Source organism: Mirounga angustirostris, unplaced genomic scaffold (assembly GCF_029215605.1).
Source record: "Mirounga angustirostris isolate CCGP_5_RB_7025 unplaced genomic scaffold, mMirAng1.0.hap1 SCAF_6, whole genome shotgun sequence".
Taxonomy (NCBI): Eukaryota; Metazoa; Chordata; class Mammalia; order Carnivora; family Phocidae; genus Mirounga; species Mirounga angustirostris.
The window spans coordinates 75,518-86,364 of NW_026991714.1; the positions used below are offsets into that span (position 1 = coordinate 75,518).

The window sequence follows — 10,847 nt, forward strand, 5'->3', positions numbered from 1 at the left end:
CTGTCTTAATGTAAATACTTTGCTAGAGGGAAAAACCTTAGCTTGACAATAGCAAGGCCTCCAGTATCTTGAGAGTCGGCTTTAACATATGAAAGTCCTTCTGGATCTTCCCTTATCTTTACTTCCCCCAACCCACAGGTATATAATCAGTTGCTCCTTACAATCCCGAGACAGCAGCTCTTTTCTGCCCACGTATCCTGTCCCCGAGCTTTAATAAAACCACCTTTTTGCACCAAGGACGTCTCAAGAATTCTTGGCCGTCGGCTCCAGCCCTCACCAACCTCACCAATATTGAAAAACTACATCGCATCACCAGGACTATCTCTGCCCCCCATTGGACCCATCCCAGCCTGGCTCAGGCACCATTTCCTTCCCCACCCACATCCTAAAACCCTCTTTCCTGGGGACCACCTGATTGTCCCTTAAGATGCCTTCGTCCAGGGCGAGACCCTTTTCTAATTCATGTAAAGGCACCTTACGAGCTAGCGGTGGCCTGGTCAGGGTGGCCCCAGGTGTGGGTCATTGCTGAGTCACTCCCAGAGATGACCATGAGCAAACTCTGATGGCTGGCACAGCACCACGAAGAGGAGGGAACAGAAGTCACTAGAAGCCAGGACACGGAGGCAGACTTGACCAAAAAAAGATATTTATTGAACAGTTACCCACCACTGGAGCTGACTTAGGCAGGCCCGATGGAGGGTGTCTCCACCTTCCTGATTTATTTTCAGCCCTTGAGGGCATCATTGTAGATCAAAGCCAAGGCTCCCAGGAAGGTGACATATTCCTGGAAGTTCACCACCTGGTCCTTGTTCCGGTCCAGGTCGTCCATCAGCTTTGCAATGTCAGCATCCTGCAGCTTCTAGCATGTCAGAAAGGGAAATCCAGACTCAACGTGATGAGAACCTTGGGTTCTCTCCCTTTCCCCCTTCCAGGCAGCCCTCCCTCACACAAGTGGCTGTGCACTCTCTTTGTCAAAGACAGAGTCCACCTTGGGTTCACTTGGCTTTACTTCTCCTCCGCTCCTGCTCCTCACTAGGGAGAGTACCAGGCTGAGAGTATTAGGAATTGACCAATGGTCCCAGTAAGCTATGTGGACTTGGGCCCCAGAATGTGGATAATTGTGAGCCAGATACACCTGGCACCTCTCCCTCTCCTCACCCTGCTTCTAAAGGGCAGAGGACGGGGGGCCTTACTCACCGCACCAATGGTGAGCTCTTTCTGGATCAGCTCCTTCAGCTCCTTCTTGCTCAGAGTGTTCTTGTCACCTTCCCTGCCCGAGTATTTATGGAAGATGGCCACGAGGAGGCCAATGGCCTGATCCAGGGGGCACGCCATGGCTGGGCACTGGGCTCAGAGCTGGGGGCGGAAAGGCTGGTCAGTGCCCAACGGCCTCCCCACCCACCCACATTCACATTCCCCAAGTGCTCTGTCCCCACCCGCATCCAGTCACCATCGGGAGTCAGCCCAGGGCTTGAGGGGGAGGGAGAGGCAGACCTGAAGGCCCAGAAGAGAGAGGTGGTCAAGGAGCAAATAGGACCACAGCTGGGAGCTAGCCTCCAGGGGTTCCAGAAGTCGGGGAGTACGAGGCGGGCCGCGCTGACACACCCGGGGCACACCCCTCCCGCAGCCCGGGGGCCGATTCACCCCAGGGCGGGCGGCCACGGGGACCCGGCGGCCCCGCAAGGACTCACCGCTTGGCCGGGAGAGCGTCCAGGGGCCGGCAGGGCGGTGGCCAGCGCGCCTTTTAGCGGCCGCCGAGCGGAGGCCGGGCGAGCCAGAGCCCACCCCTCCCGCCGCCAGGCCCCCAACCCCGCCCCGCCCATCCCAGCCAACTTCCGCCCCCCACCCCCAGGCCAGCCCCACCCCGACCTCCGCCCCGCCCTCAGGCCCGCCCCGTCCAGGCCCGCTGGGCGCACGACACACCCCGGGGGCCCCCAGCCCTCCGCGCCTCCTGCGCCGGGCTGTTCCGGGTTCCCGGGATGGAACCGGGATCCCAGGGGAGACCGTTGCAAGTCAGGGACATGGAGCTCCGGCAGCTCCTTGGCCCGGGGGGCTCCCCAGAGCGTATTCAGGGTCAACCCCCGAGGAAGGAGAGGGATCAGCCAGTGGTCTATAGGATATGATTTAAAGGACATCTGGAACACCCACCCCTCAGCAAAAACAAATTCCCACCACCACCCTCACAACCGTTCCTCCCCACCCACACCCCCACACCCCAGCCTGGAATTCCGCCTTCAGCCTCTTGCCGGGCAATGTGCACCCTGGCGCTTGCCTGAGTTATGTACCCTCCAGTGAAAAGGTTTTCCAGATCCTCTCCTGAGACAGGAATTTCTCAGGGGGAAGTGGAGACAGCGGAAGCACTGAACCCCACAGATGATCGTGGTGAGGTGGGTAGGGCTAGCTGCCGAGGGGGAAAGGGGGCTGGCATGGGGTGTCGTCCCGGTGGCCTCCTGTGGCCTCAGACTGGCTTGTCCACCACTGCCCTCAGGAGCCTCCCCCAGCTCCCTCACTGCGTATGCTCTATCAGAGCACTTCCTCTTCGCTTTCTCTGGGAGGCAAGTGAAAGCCTGGCCCAACTTCCCCATTTTCCGGAGAGGCAAAACTAAACCCAGCAAGCTCAGTGACATCCACACTGAAGAAGGGCAGGAAGTGGGGTGGAAGCCGAGGACCCTAACTCCCAGAGGCTCTCAACACACTCAAGGAGAAGTTCTGCCTTGCCCCACCCACCCCCAGGCAAGGTGGACAAGACATCTTCAAAACCAGCCAGGAATGGAAAATCTTTATTTCCTCTGCTGGAAGGGAAGGCTGAAGCAGGGTCCATCCAGAAGGGAGAGGAGGACAAGGGGCCAGAGAGGAGCTGTGAGAGAAGTTGCAGAGACCAGGGGGAAGGGGCTGAGCCCCGGTCATTTGCTGTCCTCCAGGAAGAAGTTGTTGTAGGCCATGCCCAGCGTGGTCAGGAACACCGAGTACTCCTTGAAGTCGATCTCCTGGTCACTGTTCTTGTCCAGGCTCTTCATCAGGTCATCAGTGCTGCTCTCCTTCATCTTCTTCAAGGGCCCAGGAAGAGGGACGGGTCAGCCACCCCACCTAGCCCTGCCTCACCACTGCACGGTGCCACCCACCCCCTGGGAAGGCAGTCTCAGCGTGATCCTCATCTGGGTCAGCAACATTCTGAACATCTCAACCCCCAGCATCTCCCCCAGCCCACACCCAGCCTGGGGCCTGGCCCCATGCAGTGACCTGACTCCTGAATCTAAGCAAATGTCTGTAGGAAAGCTGGTCCAATCTCCCTTCCTCAGCACTTTCCACCATCCAAAGAAATAATCATCTAGATTTTATACAGTGTCCAACAGAAACGCCTTGGTGACTATGTGGCACTGAGCATGATTCAGACTTCTTCTGTCTCTGTAGAGGATAGTTGAGAACTGACCCAGACAACACGCCATGAGAGCAGTGTGCCAGAGGCCAGAAGCCACCAGAGCCTCCCTTTCTGGGAGAGCCTGCGGCACACCTGTGTAAGGATGAGGACCCGGCTCAGCCATACTCTGTCTGTCCCCTGCTCTCCCAGCCCAGCTCCACCAAGAGGATGGAAACAGGGCCCTCTGGTGGGACAGGAAGAAAACACAGACCTGGGCGCCTGGGTGGCTCAGTTGGTTAAGCGACTGCCTTCGGCTCAGGTCATGATCCAGGGTCCTGGGATCGAGTCCCGCATCGGGCTCCCTGCTCTGCGGGGAGCCTGCTTCTCCCTCTCCCACTCCCCCTGCTTGTGTTCCCTCTCTCGCTGTGTCTCTCTCTGTCAAATAAATAAATAACATCTTTAAAAAAAAAAAAACACACAGACCTATTCTGCCCTCCTCTCTTCACTGCCCTCAGCTCCCACTTTTCCACAGGAGACAGACGTCAGGACAAAGGGAGATGGAAACAGCTTCTCTGTGACACGGTCCTTGCCCCCTGTCTGGGCTCCTGTTAAAGTCAGGCCTTCCCCAGGGCCTCTGTTCCCCTGTAATTAACCCCTAGGGGACCCGCCACCCCTCCCTTTGCCCTTGTTAACTCCAGGATGCAGAGAGCCTGGCAGGAAAGCCAGAGGGCAGGCTTGGTGAAACCCACACCTGCTCCAGTCCGAAGCCCAAAGGGGAGGTTCTCTCTGGGGAGGCCCACCAAGGTTCACAATGTGACTGGAGAGGCCCCCAAGACTGGATTTTCAAGGGAAAAAGGACTCTGCCTCTTACTAGCTGGGTGTCTTTAGACAAGTTAGATAATGTTTCTGAGCCTCTATTTTTTTGAACTGTAAAAATAACATAACTTCCTCATAGGCCTTCCCTTTGGTCAGCCGCCTCCCACCATCTCCATCTGGCAAGAAACAATCTATCTCCTTCCAACCTTGTGTTCACAAACTAGAAGAATGATCCTTTTTGTTCCCATGTCAGCGCCAGCTGAGAGCCCTGGATGTACCAGGCACACAGGTGAAGGCCCTGCCCTTGAGCCGTGCACAGCTCAAGCTGGGCACCCTGGTGCCTTGTTCCCCAGATTCCTCACACAGGCTCTTCCACGGCTGTGTGGGCCTGGCCTCAACAAAGAAGGCTCCCTGACCTCTAAACCTTCACACAGGCTATAATTCACCCTCTGGATGCTGCCCTTACTCCTTCCCAGTGAAACCCAACTCGTCCCTCATCACAGAGGTCTTGCATCTGGTGGCCCAAGATGTCCACCTTCTTCATTAGGTCTCTGTCAGTTGCCTTTGGCCATCCTGCTCCTGGCTGAGACTAGAGCACTCGGAGGGCAGATGTGTGTCCCCTATTCTGGGTCTCTACAGATGCAGAACTGGGGCTTCCTACCTCACAGAAGGGGAGCCCCTGACAGTGGTATGGTGCTTCCTCTGTTTTCCTCCTCCCCCAAGGTGTGCACAGGGAGAATTCAGGCTTTGGGGTGGGGGTGACAGTCACCTACCTCTCCAAGATACAGCTCCTTCTTGATCAGCTCCTTTAGTTCCTTCCTGCTCAGGATCAGTTTGCTGCCTTCTCTCCCCGAATATTGATGGAAAGTGGTGACCATAGTGGTCAGGGCCTTCTCAAGAGGTGTCTCCATCAGTGTGTGGCTCTGGAGGGTGAAGGGAGAGGGAAGGATCACCATCCCAGGGAAGCCAGACCTTCTGCTTCCCCTATCACTAGCCCAGCCTCGAGGCTGTCTCTCAAGGACCAGAAATTAGAACCCAGATGACACAGAATCTACCAACAAGTGGACCCAAATGTATCAGAACAAGTTGTAGTAAGACCCGAGGCAAACGTGGAACAGCCAGAGCCATGAGACCAGCCAGCCCCCAAAGGAGCCTACACACTCTCCTGCTTAGGAGATGCTGGAAAAGGGCTCTAGGGGCAGATGACAAGATGACCTCCCCAAAGATGAACTGGTGGCAGATGATGGAGCCGAGAAAGGGCCCCTGGCCCATCTAGCTTGGACACTCATCTCCCAGAGGCAGCCCTCACCCCAATCTCCCTCCTTTGCCCCAGTGCCTGAATCACCTGATAGTGGGGAGTGTCCCATTATAGAAGTAGAGGACAGGGCAAAGAGAGAGTCCAGGGTTTGGAGGGGCCTGGGGCTGGAACTGGGAGATAAGGTCTCAGCAGGAAACAGAGCAGAGGTTGCTGGACTTGTCCAGCTGGTCTCAGTCTCTGGCCCAGAGAACTGCACGCAACTGGCACCAAGAGGGGTGGGCCTATCAAAATCTCCAGGGCCCCTCTGAGAGCTGGATCCAGAGGTTGGATTTGAATGTGGCCCCCCATGTCCATCAGCACAGCCACACCCACCCAAGGGAAGAGGGAGCTCCCATGACTCAGACTTGAAAACCACTTCCCCTTAGGAAGGAGGCAACACCCAAGAAACTTGGGTGCTCCAGGTTAATCTGTGTGGAGTCCAGAGCAAGAAGGAAGAAGCAGCTGGCTCTCACCTTCAGCCCAAAGCCCCCCTAGTGATTCTTGAACTGGATCTGTCATTCACCTCTCACCACCCCAAAACCTCAGCATCACCTGCCCCCCTCCCCCACTCCAGGAGACTCAGCCAGGACCACAGGGGAGGGAAGGTTCTCTGGGCATCTGCAACAGCATCCTGGCTGGTTCTGATCACAACTCCGTGCCTAGAGCCACTTGTCAAGAAATTCTGATAACCACAGCTCCACACTCAGCCCTCCTTCCTGGGCGCATGCCCACTCATCACGCCAGGCCTTCCACAAGGCTTGTCATGGTCTGGCCTCATTGCCCTCCTTGCCCCAGCGTATATATGAGCAGGGAGGTGAGAAGGAAGGACTCACCAGGGAAGGAAGCAGCAGACAACCCACACAGCAGAAACAGGCTCCCTCCCACCACTCCCTGCCTTTGTTCCCTTGCTCTGGTCCCCAGGAAACCAGGGGAGGGAAAGAGCCAATGAGAAGGAGAGGGACCTGAGAAGGCCCAGGTCAGAGGCTCATGGGACGGGGCTCGGGAGAAACCCCTCTGCCAATCTTGCCTTCCTTGTTTCCAAACAGAGGGGAAGGGGGCACATTGAGTTCACTGCGGCACACACATCTTCAGTTCCAGAAGCTTTATTTTCCCAACCAAAAACCAGCACTCAATCTGATGGGACAACAGGGTAGAAGAGAAACCAGCTGCACTGGGGAGAAAAGACCCAGGAAATGTGGGCCAAACACAGGGTATCTTCTCTCACCCTAGGCCACTCTCCACACTGGGGCCCTCCCATCCACACCAAGAGTAGAGCAAACACACCTTGAGATGGGAATCCATGAGGGAAGATGTTTCCTGCCAAGGGCGTGAAAGTCAAGGTCAAGGTCATTAGCAAGTATGGAGCCTGTTTTTAAAGGGCTTTTCTTTTTTATTTATTTTTTATTTATTTATTTATTTATTTGACAGAGAGAGACACAGAGAGAGAGGGAACACAGCAGAGGGAGTGGGAGAGGGAGAAGCAGGCTTCCCGCTGAGTAGGGAGCCTGATGTGGAACTCCATCCCAGGCCCCTGAGATCATGACCTGAGCCGAAGGCAGACGCTTAACGACTGAGCCACCCAGGTGCCCCTAAAGGGCTTTTAAAAGTGATTTCTTCTAAGCCTCACTCATCTTCATGGGAAAAAATTGTCAGAGACTTGGAATGGTAGCTTGGGAATCAGGGACCGGGAAGGGGCCCAGGAAGGGTAGGGCCAGGTGATGGTGTAGAGGTTGTGGATTGGGGAAGCAGGTTCGGGGGGCAGGAAGGAATGGGGCCGGGGGCAGGGAGAGTTGCCTGAATCCCAGGAGAGACATTGTTCTACTACCAAGTAGTTCAAGTATGAGAACAGAGCTGGTTAGGGGCTTGCACCTAGAGGTACTGCAGCCCCACCTGGCCTGCTTGGGCACTCCCCCCTGCACCCACTCTGCCCCACCCCCAGTGGCAAGGTTAGAGAAGCAGCAGGGACTGGTCGCTGAGCAACAGGAGTTTCTGAGATAGAGTGATGCAGGAGCAGTCCCTAGGGGAGGGCACTCCCTTGGAAGATGGGTGGCCAGGGGCCAGACAGAAGGGGAGGAGGCAGGCTTTTTCCTGGACCAAAATCCTACCCAGGCCTCTGCAGTCACACTCTGAGGGAACATCTGAGTCACCTGCCCCACTGCTCTGACACTTGAGAGAAAAACAGTATATAATGAGAAGGAAGGGGGAAAGCTTGAAAGGTCAAGGGACCAAAACCCCCTGCTGCCGGACACCACATTTACTCACCTCCTTCCTAAAGGCCCCCACACCACCAGGGCCTGGCCTGGAAGTCTAACTTCAATCACCCACCAGCCTTTAACCTGACGGGATGCAAAATCCTGCCTGATATTTTCTGGGGAAAGAAAAATCTCAATTTCATTTATCAGATCATGTGTCTGGAATTTCATCTCCAAAATTATGGCCACCTCCCACCATCTCCCTCATTTCCACCCCAGCTACTATCCTCCACTCATCCCTTGGAGGTCCTTTTGTCCTTCTCTGAAGGACCATGACCCTAACTGATAACAGCCCTCATTCCTGGGTCTCTGGGGCAGGGACAACAAAGGTTGAGAGGGTGATATTCTCAGGCTGCTGCAACGGTGTGGCCTCCTTCCACGCGGCCTCCCTGATCTAACCATGGACAGGATGGACTCACCCATCCCTGGGTTGGAAACCAGGGCACTGGAAGGGGCCCACAGGGTAGGGCCCTCCTGATTCAGCTCCCTGCTCCAAGGCGCCCAAACTCCATTCCAGGCCCCAGCCAGGAGCAGATACGAACTTCAATCCCTCCAGAGGCAAGGCTGAGGTGGGAGGGGCAATTCTGCTGGCAAAGACCCCACAGCTGGGGCTTTCCAAGCCTTTGGGTGTTCTTTTCCCTGCCCTCGGCCCCATCAGTCAACTCCATCATGCACACACAAGGACAGTCTTCCATTCACCCCTTCCCCCCCACCTTCACTAGTCTGCTCTCCACAGAACCGCTGCCCACTGCCTGTGCTCCCCACCCCCACATGTCCCTCAGCCCCCACCCCAGACCCAGAGTCTCTCAGACCATCAGCCTCAAAGCTTCCAAGGATCTTTATTGAACTTGGTCCACATCGTGCACACATCTGGTGGAGCCGGGGTGAGGTCCTGTGCCCTCTACCAACAGGTAAGTTACCCCCCACCCACACGGGGGCCTTCACTTCTTCCGGGGCTGCTTATCGGGGAACCCTTCGAAGAACTCATTGCACATCATGGCAATGCAGGACAGGAAGACACAGTACTCCTGGAAGTCCACCTCTTTGTCCTTGTTGCTGTCCAAGTTGCTCATCAGCTTCTGGAAGGCAGCTTCATCCATCCTTTTCTGCAGGGAAGAGGCGACAGGTAGAACCACAAAGTCTGGGGATGGAGCCAAGACTACACCAGGTTTCCATCTTCAGATGGGAGCTCAAGAAGGCACGGCCACTCCCTGGGGGCCCGCCCTGGGGGCCCCGCTTTGGAACCCCAGCTCTCAGGGGCTAGGCTGGGGCCACAGAAGATCACCCCAAGGGGTGAGGAACTCTGAGTACCTGCACACAGCTGGAGAAGGGGACCACGATGTCTTCCCCCAAGGTTGTTCCAAGAACCCAACTAGACAATGGTCATGAAGGTAACATACAAACTGCATAAAGTTTGATATAAATGGGAGCTGTGAGTGCTCGGGAGCATAGGCATGTGTCTCCATAACTGTGTCTTCACATGCACAGAGACTCAAAAATTATTCGTTGCTGGACTGATGGTAAACATCCCGGTTTGTGGATCTCAGCTTTGCACTTTCACTACCTTAGGAAGTTCCTTAGCCTCTCTCAACTTTTGTTGCCCTTCAGCTGAGTTGGACAAAGCACCTGGCGAAGTCCGGCGGGCGTCCTACCTGTTCGTTCCCAGCCCTCTTCCTGCTGGGCTCCAGGAAATGAGCGGCGGGTGCTCACTGTGTTTCCAACTAGAGCAAGCCCTCTGCCCGGACGTCCCCATCTCGGTGACAGATGCCAGCTGTCACAGACTCTGCCAAACCACTGGTGCCCTCCCACCCAGACCTTGCCCCTCCTCTGCGGAGAAGGGGGCACACAGGGGCATACTCCCAGGCAGTAGCGACTCACCCCCAAGAAGCTGGGCAGCTCCTGGGTCAGCAGCTCCTTTAGCTCTGACCTGTTGAGCTTGAACTTGTCACCCTCCTTGCCCGAGTACTTGTGGAAGGTGGACACCATCACATCCAGAGCCTTCTCCAGGGGGCATGCCATGGTGGCAGTCAGGATCTGAGGACAGGGTCCCAGAGACACCCTTATCTTCCCCAGCCCCACCCTCAGAATGCCCCACCCCACTCCCATCCCTCAGGGACCACCTGGTGAGACTCTGCTCTCACCAGAGGGGGGCCCCAGAAAGGTGGGGCTCAGCTCCTGGTGGAAAGTGTGTGCTTCGGGCCACCAACACTGGCCAGGACCGCTGCACAGGCTCTGGATTTCAGGCAGCCTTGCTCAGGCTGGGCCTCACCAACTATTCCCCACCCCCCAGTACTCCCACGGCCACAGCAGCCCCGCCCTGCCCCATTCTCCCCCTCCAAGGGGCCTGCAGCGGAAAAAACCAGCGGCCTAGCCCTAGACAGGGAGGGGCAGGGTGAGGTGGCAGGGGCAGAGACGCAAGGGAGGGGTGGGGAGGCAAGCTCCCTTTGGCTGGGCTGCTGGGTGCAGAGCAGAGGCCCATAGGACACAACCAGACGAAAGGCCAGTTGCCTTCAGTTTTCTTCCCACACCCGAGTGTGCATACACAGGCTTGTGCAACCCAGCAAACACAAGCCAGTGTGCAGACCCACAGGTCACACACACTACAGCAACAGCATGTGCAAAGCCCAGCATCTCATCACCACCCAGCTAGGTCAAATCCAGCCACCTGCACGCTTCTTGTTTTGTTGGGTTTTTTCTCTTGCATGTGCATGCAGGTGCGCAAACACACACACACACATCCCACCACAGGGCCTCCTCATCAGAATCTCACGCTGGACCCAGTTAGCACATCTGGCCCCCACCAGCCACTCCTTCCTCTGCCCTGAGCCTGACCCCAGCTTCAACCTGACAGCCCTTGTGTGCTAGTCAGGAGACCACGACTCACCAGGCCAAGAGGGAGGAGGAGATGAGGAGAGAGGGTGCGAAGAGAGAAAGAGTGGGGAAAACCCAGCGGTCTGTCCTATTTATACCCTGGCCAGGCCCTGCCCATAGCAGGAGCTGGGGAAGAGTGAGAGACAGTCCTCCTGTGGGCCCCTCCACCAGCCCAGCTGGAAACCCAGCTTCCTGCCCTGGGCAGGCACACTGGACAATGGGAGAGCCCACAGAAGCAGGGGGCTCAGTGGGT

General features: G+C 56.5%; 3 protein-coding genes across 5 annotated transcripts; all 3 read right to left on the reverse strand.

Moving 5' to 3' along the window:
• Window positions 1–629: 629 nt before the first annotated feature.
• S100A6 (S100 calcium binding protein A6) lies at window positions 630–1,846 on the reverse strand. Of its 2 annotated transcripts, none has more exons than XM_045876019.3 (3): window positions 1,692–1,846; window positions 1,198–1,356; window positions 630–859 (listed from the first exon to the last, which is right to left on the reverse strand). In XM_045876019.3, exons 2-3 carry the CDS (start codon window positions 1,333–1,335, stop codon window positions 725–727), a joined length of 273 nt encoding a protein of 90 aa, XP_045731975.1. In that variant the 5' UTR covers window positions 1,336–1,356; window positions 1,692–1,846; the 3' UTR covers window positions 630–724. The 2 variants fall into 2 exon arrangements, with proteins under 2 accessions (XP_045731975.1, XP_045731976.1); XM_045876020.2 differs by lacking the exon at window positions 1,692–1,846 and adding an exon at window positions 1,495–1,663.
• Window positions 1,847–2,233: 387 nt separating this feature from the next.
• On the reverse strand, window positions 2,234–8,419 carry S100A5 (S100 calcium binding protein A5). The gene is made up of 3 exons (XM_045876021.3): window positions 8,143–8,419; window positions 4,948–5,097; window positions 2,234–3,047 (listed from the first exon to the last, which is right to left on the reverse strand). Exons 2-3 carry the CDS (start codon window positions 5,083–5,085, stop codon window positions 2,904–2,906), a joined length of 282 nt encoding a protein of 93 aa, XP_045731977.1. The 5' UTR covers window positions 5,086–5,097; window positions 8,143–8,419; the 3' UTR covers window positions 2,234–2,903.
• Window positions 8,420–8,543: 124 nt separating this feature from the next.
• On the reverse strand, window positions 8,544–10,722 carry S100A4 (S100 calcium binding protein A4). 2 transcript variants are annotated; one of them, XM_045876022.3, is made up of 3 exons: window positions 10,608–10,722; window positions 9,602–9,757; window positions 8,544–8,829 (listed from the first exon to the last, which is right to left on the reverse strand). In XM_045876022.3, exons 2-3 carry the CDS (start codon window positions 9,740–9,742, stop codon window positions 8,665–8,667), a joined length of 306 nt encoding a protein of 101 aa, XP_045731978.1. In that variant the 5' UTR covers window positions 9,743–9,757; window positions 10,608–10,722; the 3' UTR covers window positions 8,544–8,664. The 2 variants fall into 2 exon arrangements, with proteins under 2 accessions (XP_045731978.1, XP_045731979.1); XM_045876023.2 differs by lacking the exon at window positions 10,608–10,722 and adding an exon at window positions 9,865–10,016.
• Window positions 10,723–10,847: the final 125 nt, after the last annotated feature.